The 18,446-nt window shown below is 39.7% G+C and overlaps 2 protein-coding genes and 1 long non-coding RNA gene across 3 annotated transcripts; 2 read left to right on the top strand and 1 right to left on the bottom strand.

Annotated features, from left to right (window-relative positions):
• Nucleotides 1–3,054: 3,054 nt before the first annotated feature.
• LOC118435413 lies at nt 3,055–4,417 on the bottom strand. The gene is made up of 3 exons (XR_004834737.1): nt 3,918–4,417; nt 3,498–3,591; nt 3,055–3,415 (listed from the first exon to the last, which is right to left on the bottom strand). It is a non-coding gene; the product is annotated as an uncharacterized LOC118435413 (long non-coding RNA).
• A 549-nt stretch (nt 4,418–4,966) lies between these two features.
• On the top strand, nt 4,967–6,988 carry LOC110848540. Its single transcript, XM_022095789.2, has 5 exons — nt 4,967–5,618; nt 5,677–5,954; nt 6,023–6,237; nt 6,299–6,481; nt 6,562–6,988. The coding sequence occupies exons 1-5, from the start codon at nt 5,010–5,012 to the stop codon at nt 6,948–6,950; spliced, it is 1,674 nt and encodes a 557-aa protein (XP_021951481.1). The 5' UTR covers nt 4,967–5,009; the 3' UTR covers nt 6,951–6,988.
• Nucleotides 6,989–10,368: 3,380 nt separating this feature from the next.
• Nucleotides 10,369–13,360, top strand: LOC110848871. Its single transcript, XM_022096209.2, has 4 exons — nt 10,369–10,746; nt 10,815–10,966; nt 11,049–11,192; nt 11,288–13,360. The coding sequence occupies exons 1-4, from the start codon at nt 10,626–10,628 to the stop codon at nt 12,884–12,886; spliced, it is 2,016 nt and encodes a 671-aa protein (XP_021951901.1). The 5' UTR covers nt 10,369–10,625; the 3' UTR covers nt 12,887–13,360.
• The last annotated feature ends 5,086 nt before the right edge of the window (nt 13,361–18,446 follow it).

Raw genomic sequence — 18,446 nt, 5'->3', positions numbered from 1 at the left:
TTATTTCTCTTTACGGTTATCAAAGAGAACCCCGCTTGGAGCACGTAGATATAAGCTTGAAAGAAACGTATAATTAACCCGTAAAACCATAATTTTGTAAATTAACCAGAGTTGGGTTCGTGATTAATTGGAATAGAAGCACCAGCAGAAACTACACTTTCTCTTTACAGACATTGATTCACCAGCCATCTGTCCTACTTTCATAACCTTGGAACGTATGCGTGTATGCTCATAATTATACCGCAGATAAATGAATAACAAAGTGAAATAATGAGGTAAGAGAGAACACTTGTATTTTTCCCCGTATTAATCGACTCCCCAATTTATATGGGCAACAGATAATAATGAAACCAATAATGGCAAAGGATTTAAACACAAAAACAACTTTACAATCGGATGGATGGAGCTTATCCTTAGTCGACTAAACAAAAATAATAAATGCGATTCAATTTCATTTCATCTGTGTCCGAAATCTCCTCCTATTCAACAACCCTCAATCAGAAGCAAGCCACTGCCACCACTGACCACTCTCACTGATGAAATTTGGACGATTTTCTATGTAAATCTGCTCCTCTCTCAAAGCTCAGTGGACGGATTGATGGAACTCTTCTGCTGATCTGGACACCCTATTGAATTTAGATTTCGGCATTCTTCTCCCCTCTCTTTTCGGCAGCGTCAACAGAAATCGGGCAGCTGCAAAAGCTCCAAATACGTATATACGTACTTTCACACACAGACACACATGTTGTGCGATTTTATATATTCTGCAAACAAAACCCACCGAGGGAGGGATACACAAGAGTGAAAGAACAAATAGATGGGATGAGTCTGCATTGAATTACATTATGTTTGTGTTGTGTATTTTGCACTACATTTGGTCCGCATTACTTTACTTACTTCTGGTTCATTTCCATGATTGACTGCTGGCTGGCTGGACTCTGCTGAAGTTGCTGAGAGCGAGAGAGAGGTTGATCAAGTCAGAGGTCGAGCACAAATCAAATCACTAAATAAAACCTGCACATTCGTTTCTTGTTGTTTGTTGGGATGAGATTGCTTTCATGTTTCGAGTACTTTCGCATTTTCATGCAGAAAACAAAGTGGGACAATTGATTGAATTGTGATAGAAAAAAAGGTTTGGACAATAAAATTTTTGAATGGGTGAATTAAATTAAATATTTCAAAAATTAATAATGCGAACAAAAAAGCTGCTTGTATGGAGTTAAAAACGATAGAAAAATCAACATTTTCTCAAAACCCAACTTTTCAACCGTACAAAATTAATCTGCAACTGATGAGGAGAAAGTAGCCTCTCTCCTACCAAAGCACACGCACACCTAATCCTAGCTCACCACGAAACCGACTTTTCACTTTTCTTCCTTATTGTATCCATATAACAGGCTTCCCAGGTTCTTCTTCTGGTGAAAGGAGACGAGAAAAAGTTGGCTTGCCTTGTCAGACGAGGTGGTGGTGGTGGGTGCAGGATGAGTGGACTTAAGCACGCCAATCTTCATCTCATATCCGCCAAAGTAAGTTTATGTAGTGCTAATATAATTTGCTCCTCCATTCGCTCACTCACTACTTCCACTTGTTTGCTAATTCTATGCCAAACCTGCCACCGCTCTGCAACTCTTCAAATTTTCAAACGTTTCATCATCGCAACTTTCTTTCGTCAAGTTTTGATTGAAGCGAAAAGAAGGAAGGAAGGCGAAGCATAAGCCGATATCTTTTCTCAAGGAAAAGTCTATCGGTCTCTAATTGGTTGATTCAATCTCTTGAAAAGTTGTACGACATGGATTGAAAAGGGAGTTTAAAATTGAATTAGAAATCGGGCCAAATGCTTAATAACGCACTGAACGCACACTTTTGGGCAGGCAGACATATGTATTCAAAGAATGGTATATATGTATATCGTGTGGTGAAAGGTATGCGGATTAAATCCACATCAAGCAGGCTATCCATCTCAAACAAAACGTGGTTTCCACTCAGGCAGGCAGAGAAATGTCCAATTTGTTAATCCTGGCCCTTCATCCTCATTTATTTCTTGGGATGAGATGAAAGCTTAACTATATGTGAGTCTAGTTTGCGAACTTTCACCTCTGCTGTATAGATATATGTACTTAGGTATGTTGGTTGGTGGTGGTAGTAGTAGATTTTGCTCGCATTTATACCATCTCCACCCTAATTTGTACTTTCTTCGTCTTCTTCCGAAGTGAAGTGAATGAAGCCCACGCACGGAAAAGAACACAACACGAAAAGGGAAAGTATGTACCAATTCCAGTTCGAAAAGTTGATTACTTTAAATTAGGATTTAGTAAGGGGCGCCGCCTTTATTTGGCCAACTCTTGGATGTAAATACTTACTTAAATCCAACTTTGACTGCTAAAAAAAGATATTTTATTCAAAGTTTTCCTTGAAAGGGAATGTTCAGTTCCAAATTTTGTTGCTTCTGATAATTCAATATTTAGCCTCGCCAAAATCAAGTGCCGAGAGAAAGCATTAGTTTAATTACTCGAAACCGCTTAATTTGTTAAACATATTGCAACGCGCTATGCAAGAGTGCATACTCATGTTCACATTTTGTACATTTATTTCTACAACCAACACTTTAGAACTGCTCTGATAATGTGGTTATGCCCAAAGAAAGGGCCATTTTAATTTTCTCCCAATTTCATAAACATGCAGCTGTCCAGAATGGTGAAGGGAGGTGGTTCACCAAGATATAAACATAATTTATTCTGTGCAGTTAAATGAATAAAATGAAGGAATAATGAAATGGCTCTTTCTCAGCCAGTGAGCCAAGCCAGGCAGGAGACGCTTCTATTATTCTCTTCAAATCCTGAATGTCTTTTCTCGCTTTGCTCCAGGGCAGGAGAAAGACACAAAGGTTCTCCTTTCCGGGGGTGGAACAGAACGCGTGTGTGCCGGCTGACCACAAAATAAATCTGGAGATTTCTGACGAAAATTCATATTTTCAGAAATTTCGGGGTGAAATTGATATCGCAATTTCAAATGTGATACTGGACGAAATAGAAATACATAGTTTTTTATTTATTTAAACTTGGTCATGAATTATTAGTCCAATAAGTGTCAAATATGTGCAAAAACCACAATTTCACCACGATCAAGGTGCAAAACCCTGTGTAAAAGGCATAAGCTGAATGAAATGAAGTGGCATTTTGAGCCCGGCTCAGCTCACGCTTTTTCCCCCTCCTTTCTTCAAGAAGAAGGCTTTCTCTATTCATTTCATAACTAAATCCACTTCTTCATTTAATTTTAACGGTTCATTCCATGGGTTAGCAAGGCAGCCAACCTTATACTTTATTATGTAGTTGGACTATATCATAAAATGTATTGCCCCCCGTTCTGCACAGTCCAGGTATTGTATTTCGGGTTTCTTCGGTTCTCTATTATTTATCTTTTTAAAGAAAAGATTCATTTTTCAGAAATATATACGTCGGTTGACAATAATATGTTATTTTTTTATAGGATTTTCTAACCAACTTTCCATTTATCTCGTATTTGGTCTGGGAGAAAGAAAGGCAGAAAAAGGATCCGAATTCATCCAGTTTTGTCTTATTTTTAGCCCTGTGTCTGCCCGCATATGGAGAAAAAGTTGAGAAAAGCGGACGTTGAGAAGAAAGAAATAAGAAAAAGGTGTATCCGCTGCTGGTGGTAGTACTACGACTACTTGAGGAAATTAAATTAAATGCTTTCTTTTGTACTCGGCATAATACCGAGCACAATAGAAGAACAATATGGCACACACGTTCCCCAAGAGTTACGCAATGTGCAGTGAAAACTCGAAAACTTTTGAAATGAAGTTACTCTAAATATTGAAAATTTTCGAAATATTTCGTAACTTTCGTGTCTCGCGGACGATTAGTGGATGGATTACGTAATGGATTATGTGTACATACCTAAAACTCACTCAGAGATCAAGAGGAAATTCGGATAAAAAGCCACAGAAGGCTTGACTCCCCGTCAGTAGAAACGTCAGACTCAAAAGTTGGAAGAAGTGCTCGCCTTGCATGCTTTTCTCGCGTGGACGACTTGACTTGACAATAAAATCCTTTATTTATGAACTATGAATTGGATGTGTAGTGTCATCATCTTTGCATCCCATATCATCCGACGAACGACTGACTACTTTACGACCTCGGTTTTGAATTATGAAATAAAACGGGGCCTTTATTACCTCCTCCGTGTGCAGAAGGAGATGAGACCACGAGAAGAAAGGCGACTTCAGCAGATTCCCACTTGACGGGTTGGGCTCTCCTTTTGATTGGAGAAAGTTGTGGAAAATGGTGGTTCAAAATATGCACTTGTCCGGATTCTATTCTTGACTTTGACTTACTTTCAAGCAGGTTTGTTTTGTTGGTGCTGCTCATTTGCAACAGAATCAAAATTATGATCCTGAAATAGATTAATGACATTCAGCACAGTTTATGAAAATAAAACGACGTTTTTATTTTTGTAGCTTGCTGAGTAATCATAATACTTTACATAAACAGTTCATTGTTTCATTCATAAAAATACCGATGACCAAACCATATAAATACCTGCATTGTACGCATTACGTGATGGAACGGTCTATTTCGGCTGCCAGAATTTCCTACGGCATGTCATATGTACAGAAGTATGTATCGCTTGTCATAAACAAAGATAATGTCCATCATTTCTACCCAATGCACAGTTTATTACGCAACGGAGTGAGATATATGAATTATTGTTGCATTACATCACCACTCACTTGATCGAAAACAAGTCATAACACAAAAAACACAGATACACGTACAAACTGTGTGTTACTCAGGACATGGACCGTGTTCATTTGATTTCTGGGATTAATTAATGCAACTTTAATAATCATTTAAGTATGATGAATGAACAATAAGATATGAAATGATAATTCGATAAGGTCAATTTACAACTTATGCAAGGTATTAAAATTCTCATTGTTAGTCGAACCAGTGACATTGGTATGACAAGGTGATATATTTTTTTCCAAAATGATCCTCCCAAGCTTATTCATTTTCCTCGTCGCCACAACACTCGTCCAATCTGTGGACGAGACCTTAGAGGAAAAAACAAAAGGTGCCGATGTCGCGGATGCCGTAATTCGTCGGATTGTTCGCACCGGAATTTTTCCCGATGATCAAAACCTATTTCGCCGCATAGCATTCACAGAAACGCGATTCGGTGAAGATCCAAAAACATATCGGGATGGATATCTTGGGGGAATTTGGCAAGTGGACGAGGCGTACTTTAATCGGACGAAAAACGTCACATTTCCGGAAAATATTTATGACGAAATTCAGACCAGATGGGGCATTAACTGGAGGACGTCGGTGACCTGGAATGATTTGTTGAAACCTTTTTACTCTGGACTCGCGGCAAGATTGTTTATCCAGCAATTGGTCAATGAGAACAAACCGATTCCTGGAACGGTAGCTGCCCAAGCGCAATATTGGGTAAGCAACTATCGCCCGACGCAGACCGTGGAGGTATTCATCAGGGAGGTGAGGGCGTTAGAGAGTGATTTCGTTTGCGAGGGGATGATGGATATTTGCATAGTGCTTGATGGTTCTAACAGTATTGGGGTTGCTGACTTTGAAAAGGTATCAGAATAACGCCAAATGCCAGAATTCTTGTCTTATCAATACTGCTTATGCGTAGGCTAAAGGTTTCGTAGCTGACTTGGTCAAGACATTCTCAATGGACACGAGTAGAGTGGCGTTCATCACGTATGCGGACATTGCCTACGAAATATTCGACTTCCAACACAGCCTGACTAATGAACAGATGGACGCCGTCATTAAAAACGCAAGTTATCCAAATGCAAACACAAATACGCCTGCAGGACTCCTCATGGGTGTCGACTTTTACAATGCGATCGGAACTCGTGGTGGGGTTCCACAGGTCATCACCACTTTTACAGATGGACTTTACAACCGGTAGGTTATAACGAAATATGGAACAATACGTTAGTAAAACTATGCTAAAATTGTGATTATAATTTTAGAGGGAACTTGCCAGAAGCTTTGATGGCTGTGAGGGCGAGAGGCTTGGTATCATTTTCTGTCGGAATTGGGAGCGACATCGACTACCCAGAACTATTGCAAATCGCTCTTCTTGACCCAAAACGTGTCTTCATGGTGAATGATTATGACGCTTTGGCCGAGTTTTTCTATCACATGAATTCAGCTACGTGCGAAGTGCCTCAACAACCAGCACTTGGTGAGACATATAATTTAGTAAATTTTTTGCCGATTTGTAATTCAGCCTCATAATGAATCAGGAACAAATCAAACTGGAAGGTTAAACCCAGAAGAACGGCGATACTTTCAATACTCGTTCCCTGCAATTAACATTGGTCTTAGCATTAACATTCGGTCCACCGGACAAGGTGTCCTTACCGGGTGGTTCTCGTACTCTGAGCCCACGCCTAATTCTGCAGTGAACGATGGAGTGATTCAACCAGGTATTGATTCAACCACACTTGGATTTCCAGTACCAGTACCAGAGAGTTTTAAATAAATTATGGATGTATGCGCTTTCTAGGGTCAATATCAATTCCACCACCACCACCAAGGGCAAGACAGGAGGGCGAGGAAGCGGTCGTGTACCTAACTTTGGAGAACGGGCCTGGCGAAAACTTGGGTGAATATGTCATTTTGGCGGAGGAAGGTTCTCAAGTTACGGATGAACCCACAACTGCACCCACAACTACAACCCCACCCACAACTGCACCACCAACTACAACCCCACCCACAACTGCACCACCAACTACAACCCCACCCACAACTGCACCACCAACTACAACCCCACCCACAACTGCACCACCAACTACGACCGAACCTACAACTACAACTGCAGGCAGTAGTTATTCGAGTCCCATCTCTGTCCCCATTATTATGACTCTGGCTATTATATTTTTTGCGTTTCAATAAATAACTACAACTTTTAAAGTGTTTATGAAAACTTAAAATTGCATATGGATCATTATCTTTATTAAATTGCAGGTCGTAGTAAAGTTTTAGCACCAACCTTACTTATTCCAGCAGCTCTCTGAGTTTCCAAGATTCTCAAAATAATAATAAGTTTCGCCCCCTTTTCGTCTCTCCTAGTCTTTTTTTCTATTCCGCAAATTTCAACTCTATACATAAACCGGGCGGCGTTATATAATTTCATACCTCACTAAAATTTCCATACGACACGATATACGACGTGATTGTGAGATGATGGGTCATGTCATAAAAATGCAAAATAAAGTACATCGCATTTTAACTGCACACACTCTTCCCATCCGACCCATTTAATATACACATCTCAAACTTTGGCCGCTGGCTGCTTATTTATGCTAATGCTAATGTGCAATGTAATGTAAATGAATGTTTTAAGAAGACATTTGCTATTAGCATAAAGAGTTATCATCATCATCATCACTACTGCTGTGCTGTGTCTCTTGCCTAAATATGTAATGAAACAGGGCAAAAATTATGCGCCAGCCAAAACCTGACATTGCAGAGACGATGTATATTGCCAGAAAATAATGTATAGTTTAGGTTGATGTTGCAGATAAATTTATGCATACGAGTCTCGCTAAGATTTCCTTGGGGCAAAAATTTCCCAACTTATAACTTGTGGAATGCAATTGAGGAAGAGATAGCATAAATTAAGGGGCCAAAGGTAGACAGAAAATGTTATCGAATTAATTCAATGGACGGAGGAAGAAATAAGTAAGTTACGCGTAAAAAAAGTGCTTTGACAGGAAACTAAACATTTTCTAAAATTCAGTCCCCCATTCCATCAATTTCTTTAAAATGATTACTGAAAACGGGTGGTGAAATTGAAAACAACTTGTCCTGAATAGAACCAATTTGAATAGATGGATTCAAATCATTATGCGAATGAATGATTGAACAAGTGCCCAATTGTGTTGTAGACTTGGAATGAATGAATGAAATTGAAGGTTGAAGAGCAGTCAAGAGTTGGCATTTGTGGTGTTGGTTGGTGGGTTGAATTGGCAATAAAGAAAGTACGAACGAAATGGTGTTCCAATCGACTTGAACATACATATATTTACGTTCCCACTTTCTCTCACACTTGATGACCAATAACTACAGAGTGTAGGTTGTACTAGTTAAATAATAGTGATTTTTGTATGTGTACATACATGTCGTCTGAAGATAAGTGCAGTAACAACAGCAATCGTTCCCATTCAAAATTTGAAATTGCTCTTCACCCAAACCACACATCCGAACGAAACTCTGGAACGTGGCACATGTACAAAAATTACGACGGGGGAACTAAATTAGGTTATCTCATTGCATTGGTTGTTGTCCGTGAGGAGAAAGGTTGGCTTGGCCGGCTTTATGCAGAAGGAGGATGCATGAGTGGAGAAAGTGCGAGACGGGATGTGACCCAACTACGAAATGTGGATGATGAGCAGAGGAATCTAAACCTATTTGTGCACATGGCTTTCTAGCCTTCTTTCCAGAAAGGAGGGGAGATCATTTGACTTACAGAAAAGATGCAAACAGTCTGCTCTCTTCCGTGGTATGTGTTAAACAATGGGGTTGATGATGCTGATTTGATAGTGATCATCAAAGGCAGCAGCTAAACTCTATACCAAAGAAAACCTTCTGTTTTTCTCGCTTCGTGGTTTAGTTTACCTCGTCGAGTCGTAAAACATATCTTTTCACAATCAGCTCTTCTTCTCCTCCCAAAAAATAAAGTGCATCAACAGACAACCAAGAATGGAGGGGGAGAACGGACAGATGTGGAGGAGGATGATCCGCTGCCGGTTTATATATTTAGACGATATATGGGAGAGAAAGTTTTCCAACTTTCTACATCCCTTTCCTCTCCAAAAGAAGACTCGAGGAAGCACCCGCACCAGCCATGCCGTCATCATCACTCAGTCACTACTATATAAACCATCATATAAAATTAGAATTCTCGAGATGAGCCGGTCTTCTCTGGTATCAATCAATGAGCGCAGAGACGGAACAATGCGGTTAATTAACGGGATTGCGTCCCTCGTCCCGGCAAAAGTTTTATGGTTAAGTATTCTCTCTTCATTCATATTAATAATTGTGCCCATCTCATTACTAGAAGTCTCTCCGCAGTATTACATAAAACCGTATCATTACTGACCAACAAACCAAACCACGATGAGCTATAGTCTCCTTTGATTCCTGAATATGAGCCATCCTGACAATAATGTAAATGTCACGACTGAATCAAAATGAGACAACACAAAGAACATCACAACACTGCTGGTGTGATGACCTATGTGACCAGACCAGACCACCACCAGTGCTAAAAGCTAAGAGATGCTCACCAAAAATTTTTAAGTGAACCCCTTCAACTTCTGCCCTACCAGAGTGAAGCTTTCTCCATGAGATTGAAGGACGAAGATCTCTTCGAACAAAACTAAAAGCCCTTTTCATCACACGGTCTTCTTTCTTCCTCCTTTTGTCACACGTTTGCACTTCATCCATCCATCCATCCAAGTCCGGCGAAGGACACCAGAAGACTTCACACACTCACTCACCAGCCCAAAATCTAATTTCCTATCGGGGATATAAAACCACAAAAGAGAGAAAAATAAAGCCAAAGCGTGATGGTAAGTAAAGCCTTCGTCCGTATACTTCTTTTGGTTGGTTGATGTGTTCGTGAGGAGAAAGTCGCACGACATCCAGACCAGCAGGACCAGGAACCAGGCACTATTTCTGTTTATATGAGAGAGAGGAGAGGACAACCATCAAACCCGATACTCTTCTGATCTCTCTATGGAATACAGAGATGACTTTAGTATATTTTCCCAAGTAATAAAATTGGGTGAGAGAAATCCTTTGACAATTCTGAATCAGCTTATCGGCTTGACTAGACTCTCTCACTGTGGGATGGAATGATGATGATGTGTGGGTCCAAAAAAATGATTGAAAATCCCTTTTTAATGAAGCCAACGAACTAGTAGCTGGTGCCGGCGACATGACAAAATGGATCGTCTATATATAAGGTACACATAATAATAATAATAATAATAAATGTAGTCTCGTATATCATTTTAGGGCCAGATTTTACATAAAAGCTGTAAATTTTTCCATGTCCTTTGTCTCCAATTGCATTTACATGCAAGGGGCCGTTCATGATTTCTTGACTTCAAAAACTTGGGTTTACTCTAGAATAAATATATTCGGTAAATTTCGTAAGTCAAATTAAGCGTAAATTTTGGACATGAAAAGTAATAGTTGACAATTTTGTAGTTAAATTAAAAAATCAGATATAAACGGTCCGTGATGTGTCATCACTGATGACACATCAAAAATCGGGCATGCGTAGCAGTGAGCGCCGTGAGTGGTGGAATTTTGGAATGTTTCTTTTTCTGGAACTTTTTTCTTGGAATTTGGACAAATTTTTGTAGGCAGGTGCAGTGCAGGTAGATTGATTAGTTTAGTCGAGTTAACTTCAAGCTTTTGTCCAGGTTGTTTCTCTTTTGACTTGACAAACTGAAAAATTATTATCAAAGCCCAAAGTTATGAGATTTAATTGATTTGATTGAGTTTTGTCCTTTTTTATTGGAAGCAAGCAGTTTAAATTCCCTATTTTGAGATAAGATGGTATTTAATAGAAGGCCCCGAAATGAAAAACAAGAACGATTGTTTAAACAATGGAAACAGGACGTTCTCAGTGTCCTAGTTGCTAGCAAGACTGGAATTGATACTCGGAAACTTCAAGGTAAGTGCTTCGCTTGGATAAGGACAGGTTTGAATTTATAATGAGATTTATCTTTCGTTGTTAATTAGCCGATCTGGAAGAGAATGTTGGAAAAGTTCCAATTGAAGAAATGGGGTACGACAGGTGGGGAGAATTTTTGTACGAGATTCGGGATTTGTTCTTCGTTGGACATAATTATGGCGAAAATCCATCAAACCCACGAACCAGATTGTTTCTTTTTGTAAGTTTGCCTAATCTATTAAATTAAGGTTAAATTATGGTTTAGTAATTTCTGGATTGATTCAAAGTTTTGAGTTTTGCAGCTCAATACCAATGCGGTGCATGGTGCGAATGAGAGTTTGTCCGGTATCCTTAGCCTTGTCCGCGGCCAGGCGAAAGGGAAGACGCCCAAACGAAGGGATGGGACTACCAACGCGCCTACCATGCACCAAGTATCGCGTTGTGAGGTGAGCCACTTATATTGCTTAATATAATTATATTGTAATTGATAAGTTGAGAGTGTTTCAGATTAGGTTGAGTTGCAATTTTTGATTGTTTTTAGGCTAAATATCTTCTTGGCAAAACTGAGGCACCACAGATTACTCCGGCTCCAGGTCGTGGGGGGAGCAGGGGATACCGTGGAAAATCTGGTGGCGGTGGCCGTGGTGGAGGTGGGTTTCGGTCTTCAAATTCCTTTGGTTCGAATTCCAAAAATAGTTACAACCGGGTTGCACCTCCTCAATCATATAAATCGTATAATGGAAATGGAAACTCTTTACGGGACGACTATAAGGATGTGAGTTCAGAGACCATGCTTCGACGCTACGCGAACGTTTTGCCATCTGGATTTGATGACGATGGTGATTCGGATGATTTGGACGACGTTTTCGACTACTGTGGAGGAACATCGAGGATTCGACCGAAACCAATCCCTGAATCCGAGTGGAGTGGTACGGAAGGAAGTGGAAGCGATTGTGTGGATAATTTATGTCGTCCCCTTTCTCAGCTTGCTGTTAGTAAATGTGACGATGCTGTTGCAAAACCAAAGCCTTTGATGACGGCTTTGCCCACTATCTCCTCCTCCAAGCCTAATATGCAATCTTCATTGCAAAGTCAGACCAGAGCTCCTGTTCAAACAAATAAACCTCCGGTTTTCACCAGACCTATTATTCAACCAGCACCAAAACCATATACGCCGTCAAGCAGCAGACCAAAATTTAAGTTCCAACTACCAACTCCTGAAGAAAAGACTCCTGAAGTGCCCGCTGAAGAAACTTTGCTAGACGTCCCCTCTTCGAAAATTCAGCCAGTCACGCTTCCTCCTAAAGTTCAACCAGTACCCCAAGTTGCACCCCGTCTGAAACTTCAACCTAGTGCTGCATTCTTGTCCCCTCCAAAAGTTCATATCCCTGTCGTCCCGGTAGCCCTTCCAAAAGCTTATCCTCCAGACCTTGAATCGCCTCCTCATACATTCTCATCGCTTCCACAATTAATTTGCAACATGCCCTCAGAAATGCAAAATCACTTTGGCAGTCGTGTCACTGGACAATCTTCTTCCCGTTCTTCTTCTTCGGATGAAGATTATGAAATTTCGATGGAGCTGCATCGTCCCGTTCCCGTTCCTTGCCGTCTACAAAACCATAAAACTCAGGAACAAAATGACAAACCTACGACAACGGCTCCTCGACGAAACATTTCCATTTCCAATTTGTGTAATGACGACGACAAGGATAAAGCTGTCTACTACCAACCCAAGCTTGACACCAATACGATGAAATTGTGGAAACCAGAAGGTGCTATTTTGAAAACTCGCAATCCATTCGATTGGCCTTCAACTAACTCAAAGCCTAAACTAGACGAGAAGAAAATAGAAGAACCCGATCGTGTCCTTCGTATCAATTTAGACAACATGGGACCAAGTGCCTTCAAGGGCTCAAGGGGTTGGGATTCACCAGTCCTTCGAATTAATTTGGACCCTAATGCGGCTGATGTGCAGCCCACGATTGGACGACGTCCTGTTGGGCGTGGCCGTGGTCGTGCGTGGGATCGTCGTCGATCAAGCGATTCTTCGGATGATGATGATAATGTGGAGTTTGAGCCGCCAAGAGTGTACGAACCAGTGACCCAAGTACGACGCCTAAACTTGGAGGACATGGATTAAATAATAAATTATTGAAGGTTTCCTTTGTAAGCATGATTTGAGTTTTCCAATATATACGTAGTATTTTTAAATCTTTGAAATTTGTTAATGTAACCGGTTGACTCGTAATGAATTAGTTAGTATTAATTAGCTAGACAAAAAAAATCGTACTTAACGTAATCAAGTTATCTTAAACTATGTTAGCTGTAGTCAATTGTGCTCTGAACAACAGACATATATGTTACTCAACATTATTAATTATCTTCCCATACATGTAATTTATCAACTAATTACTCATTATGTCCTTGATCTATCATTTGTAATAGCAGTGTTAAGGTTATTACATATATATTATTATTCAGCTATTATTAATCAACTATTACATACGAGACTACATTTTAATTTAGTTTCATAATCTATCCGGTCTTTTAATTCGAATGTTTGCGCTTGTTTCGTATTTTGGATAAACTTTACAGTTTAGACACGTTTAATCAATACTTGTTGTCCATTTCTTATAGCCTGTAAGTTTGAATCCATCATCATCCGTTTACTTGCACAGGCCATAAAAAGTTGAAAGTTATGTAAAGGGCATTCACATTGATCGGTCCATTCCTCTCAGAAAATGTATTCACTCGAGAAACAAGATAAATGCAGTAACACATTTGTAGTGTCCAGTTCTACATAAAATGGGTATGCAATGCAGATGAGAGGAGAATACAGTGGCCGCGGAAGCTGTGGGGACATTTGGGGACATTAACATTGTTGGGGAGGGAGGGGTTTGTATAACATGGGCAAATGATGGGACATCAAACGACCGTGGGACATTGTCCATTCCGCGGCCACTGGAGGAGAATATGATCATGCAAGCATGTAAAACTGAATTGGATAGGGATCACCTCGTTTCGCAGGAATAAAAGAGAGCTGTCAGAAAATGTAGTGTCCAGAATATCTCTTTTTATATATTGTTTCGTACCGAAAATAATAATGGGAGATCCTTGTCTTCAAACGACGCGAACCCGATTTTACATTATTGTGTCCCGTCCATTTCGTGATGGTCGATTGCAAATGGTCGATCTTGTTCTTTCTGAGTGACAAATGTCCGATTCCGTTTTACTGCAAATTGCTTCACTTTCACTCTCAAACCGAATTCAAGAAAGGACACGACGATGCGTGAGACGATGCGTTCGATACCCTTCGATTGACAATTTGTTACCTTACCGCATAGCAATAATAATCATGTAGCTTGGATTTTGTAGGTCAAAAGGTCAAATATTAAGTAATGACTTTAACAGAAATCTCGACCACTTTTTTTATTTATTAACAAGTTTATAAATACAGGTGTATATAAATAGAAAGGTTATCAAAAGATGACGATAAGATGTTACCTATCTCACAGTTTGACTTTTATCATCCCTTCCCTTTTATCCCACCCAACAATCAATATCTCTCAGATCTCAGAAAGTATAAAAGGAAAAAAAATCTAGTTTGTGTCTTGTTTAGATTTGAACCACCACATTCCATCTTCCTTCGATTTTCTTCGATAAGTCATCGATTATTACTTGGCATTTAGCTTTGATCTCCAAAATCTCAAAGGGTAACAAGAACAAACTTCTTTGAGGTTAGACTAACACAATATTTATTTAATAACGACGTAAAAGTAATACGTACACAGTTTCATTTTACCGTTTTTCAAGTATGTAGGTACAAGCAAACAATATTTCATCAGATTTCTTTGAGTTTGTTCATGGAAAAAATTTTATCTGAAATTTTTAAGTCACAACACAATACTCGAAATATAATAAAAATACAAACTTTTTTTTATCAATATGTCAAACCAAGCTGAAAAAGTTGAAGGGATGGTTGAATAAGTGAAAGCAAACCGGTGGTGAAAGTCTCAATTCATTTTTATTCTCATGCGCCGAGTGCCGATTGTTCCCTCGTGGTATTCTTTGCCTCCATGCTTTCACTACTTGCTTCGCCCATTGGTATTCATTCTTCAACCCAGTGACTTTCCAAAGGCTAAGCTTCTTGTCAATTCCAGTCTTTACTCAATTTTGCACAATTTTGTCAGTCGGGCATGATGTTCAGTCAGAGAGAGAGTTCTTTCGATGGATAGATGGATGATATTATATTGGATTGGAGTATTATTGGTTAAGGATTGCACCGGGAAATGATGGTCTGTGTAACGTAAAACGCGCTATTATTGAGGAGAAAGCAGTACTTGGAGTGGTGGTGAATTTCTTTCCACGTTTATATAGCGGAGTTTGTGCATCATGTCATTTTTGAGATTTTTATCGAAATTTTACGGAAAGCTTATAAATTTTATTTGTCTATGTATTAAATTATGTTGATGATTTTGCTTGTTTTTTTATGGGGGGAGGAAATCGTGTAAAATTGTGGAATATAATCTATGTTTGTCCTCGTCAGTGGACTATCGAGAAGAGTCAAATGGTTCTGGATGGAAACATCCTCCAACCAGGCTTTGGTTGGTTGTTAAGTTAAATGAAGCGAGACATATACTACTCGTCCAGATGGATTTAAGTGGACGGAAGTTGGATTTTCCAAGTGGATTTGAGTGAGGGGAGAAAGCACTACGGGTTGGTCGGGTGGTGAAAGAAGTCACTCGTGTCATCATCATGCACTGAACTTACATCGGCCATGACGCCAAGTTTTGTGGCTTCGTGTGTGACCAACAACCAACAGAAGCGAAAATAATGCAGAGGTTTTAATAGTCCTAGTATTTCATGTCGTTAAATGAGTATTTTGGCATTTTTTAAATGAGTGAGTACGACTAGAATAAGTTCAAAATTTGTAATTTATTTACGTACTGCGATTAGAAATCTAGAGATCTTATTCGTTTAGCTGATGAGAACGAATTTGTATGTTCATTCCGTCTTCACTTCAATTGTACCTTCTACATCTCCCGTTTAGGTAAAAAGTGGGGGAATTAACTCGTAAAGTGAAGTCAGATCATGTCGCTGTCTTCACGAAATCCGCATGGGCAAGATTATGCTAAACGTGGCATCGACTTACATACACGATTTTCTGCTGCTCGTCTCATCTATCCATCGTCCTATAAGATATCCCATAAACGAGTCGTTGCCAAGTCCCACGGCCACATGGATTTAGGGATTTGGATGATGGGTGAATACCAAGTCTCAATCAAATTCCTTGTTCGTGCTAATAATGGACTCACTAAGGCTTACCTTACGCCCAATTTTATTACAATCTCATGAATTTGGGAGCATTTAATGGTCCTTTCTGGATACGTACGCCGCCACGGATTCCTTGTGTTGCATATTCGGCAGGCTGTTAGTACCTACACACTGATCGCAGTTATGTATGCTCGAGATCTTAAAATACTTTATGATCTAGCTCGCCATAAATCTGTCTCCCGTCTTTCCTACACATTAGTTTCCTGGCTCTTTCGGGCAGTAAACGGTGTGCAGAATCAACCAAGTTTACATGAGCAGAATGATAATTATTGATTGTGCTTTGGTGTTTTAGTGATACGAGAAAGTTATCGTAATCATAATCCCAAATTTATTGGCGTGGCTGCTGAGCAGAGCAGAGGAAATGGTTATGTGCATGGGTAGTGATATCATCAAGTATGTGGAAAATGTGTCCTATTAAAATTTGTTAACTGCTTTGGCTGTGTTGTAGTTCTTGGAAATTGAAACTATTCAGTACAACGTATAATATTGTTATGATTTCGCAATTAATTCCAACTTTAATACTCTCTCTATTCCTCCTCTGAATTCGAATTTTGAAAACTTGCACAAATTTTCAATTCAGACTTTGAATTTCAAATTCTCACCACAAAATTTGGAAATGTCACTCTTCCAGAGTTTTACAATTTCGCCTGGTCCCTCATTTGTATTCAGGTCCGAGTTTGGGCTGATTGCAAACTAAGTCGAGTTTACCAGACTGGGAACTGGACCACAGCAGCAAGGCCCTTGGCTGAACTGGATGATCCATATCCCCCTATTTACTTGGTGGACATGTCGTCGTAGTCGTCTTGCCAAACAGAAAAAAAGACAATCCATTTTCATTTGTATCCCAAATGTCCAAAGTTTAACTGTAGTTGTCTCAACAAAGCCCTCAGGACAGAAAGTAAAAGGGTTGCTGAATTCACTAGAGTATTTTACGTGCATTTTTACGTTGTTGCTTTCTCCCAAGTGATGAGTTCACATGCATAACAAGCGTGACTACGTATGTATTTGTATGTACGGCTGGCAGGGTAACACAAACTGGTGAAATATTGGCATGTCGTGTCGTTTTTTGACTTTGCACTTTTTCCCAGCCAAAAACCAGACAGGACGACGAGGGAAGAAAGTGAAGAAAATTTGAATGCTGGATGGATTAGACCATCTTCATAAATCACGAGGCACGTCCAGCCCCAATTTTTCGGATATTATATTATACCCTAAAATCGGCCACTCTAAATTCCATGCTCACCCTTTCCCATTTACTTACAAATTGCTTTCTCTTTCCAGTCTTGACCATCATGCGGAGGAACAAACCGGCTGCTGGTTGGCAGAAGCAGAATGGACTGCCTGGGAAATAATGATTTTTTTCTCTCTCTCTCTCTCGGTAAACCGCAGAAAATATTATTATGCATGCATCTACTAAAAATTTGACGTAGACATATTGGTATTTTTCTCCTAGTCGAGTCATCAGGGTGACAGTTTGTCCTGGGATAAGGTTGAGTTGACCATTGGAAATCAGAAACCTGTAATTATGTAAGAGAATTCTTTCCCTGGAAGTCTACATCAACTTTCAATTTGCTGCTTGACATATATCCCCGCAAAAATATTAGAGAATAAGGCAATTTGTCCACATAATTTATGAAACCAATGCCAGTCGGGCTTGGAGAGAAGCGGCAGCAGCAGCAGAAGTGGTTGACTTGTCAGAAAGATAATTTAGTGTCATTTGTAAATTGAGCCTAACACGGATCCTTTTTCATGAAGAAGATGAAACCACAGAACCCGAGAGAGAGAGAAAGACAAGCATAACGTAATACATAATATTCGAGAAAAGACATCAACTCGCCGAGATTCTTGGCGCAAGAAGAAGAGTCGCCGCCGCTCATCTCCCAGTTTTCCTACTAAAAAATTGTTTATATAAGCCCCTCCATCCTACGTTTCTCGGCAAATTGGCTATTTCCTCCGAGTCAAGATACAAACATAGTACGGGAATGTAAATCCAAGTAGTACTCGAAATAAGTATGTGGCAAAATAATTTACTGCCTCACTCCATTATTTGTTCGGTGGGAATGAAATAGTAGAACGTTGATCATGGCAGAATTGAGGTTTTGTGGAAGACGGATTGGAAAGCGGTATCACAAATCTTCCCGAAACCGCAACAGTTGGGGGGAGATCCTTTTAAAGAGAAATAACAGTATATTACGTATTATGTGACATGAGAGAACTACTCATTTTTGCAGGACAGCGTATACCAGGGGAATTTTTCCTTTATATGGAAGAAAATGAAATAATGAGCTAACAATTGCGTCCAAGATTCGAGATGAGCCGTACATTACGCCGTAAATAATTATGACGAGAACTTAAACCTGAAATAA

Source organism: Folsomia candida, unplaced genomic scaffold (genome assembly GCF_002217175.1).
Source record: "Folsomia candida strain VU population unplaced genomic scaffold, ASM221717v1 Fcan01_Sc004, whole genome shotgun sequence".
NCBI lineage: Eukaryota > Metazoa > Arthropoda > Collembola > Entomobryomorpha > Isotomidae > Folsomia > Folsomia candida.
The sequence above is the reverse complement of the archived record's forward strand: the minus strand, read 5'-3'. Positions and strand labels throughout refer to the sequence as shown.

Excerpts from the sequence above, each read along its gene's own strand:
- LOC110848871 (XM_022096209.2), top strand. The coding sequence starts at position 10,626 with ATGGTATTTAATAGAAGGCCCCGAAATGAAAAACAAGAACGATTGTTT. Across the intron at positions 10,967-11,048 it reads GAACCAGATTGTTTCTTTTT|CTCAATACCAATGCGGTGCA; the intron begins GTAAGTTTGCCT and ends TGAGTTTTGCAG. Across the intron at positions 11,193-11,287 it reads ACCAAGTATCGCGTTGTGAG|GCTAAATATCTTCTTGGCAA; the intron begins GTGAGCCACTTA and ends GATTGTTTTTAG.
- LOC110848540 (XM_022095789.2), top strand. The coding sequence starts at position 5,010 with ATGATCCTCCCAAGCTTATTCATTTTCCTCGTCGCCACAACACTCGTC. Across the intron at positions 6,238-6,298 it reads GCCTCAACAACCAGCACTTG|GAACAAATCAAACTGGAAGG; the intron begins GTGAGACATATA and ends ATAATGAATCAG. Across the intron at positions 6,482-6,561 it reads CGATGGAGTGATTCAACCAG|GGTCAATATCAATTCCACCA; the intron begins GTATTGATTCAA and ends TGCGCTTTCTAG.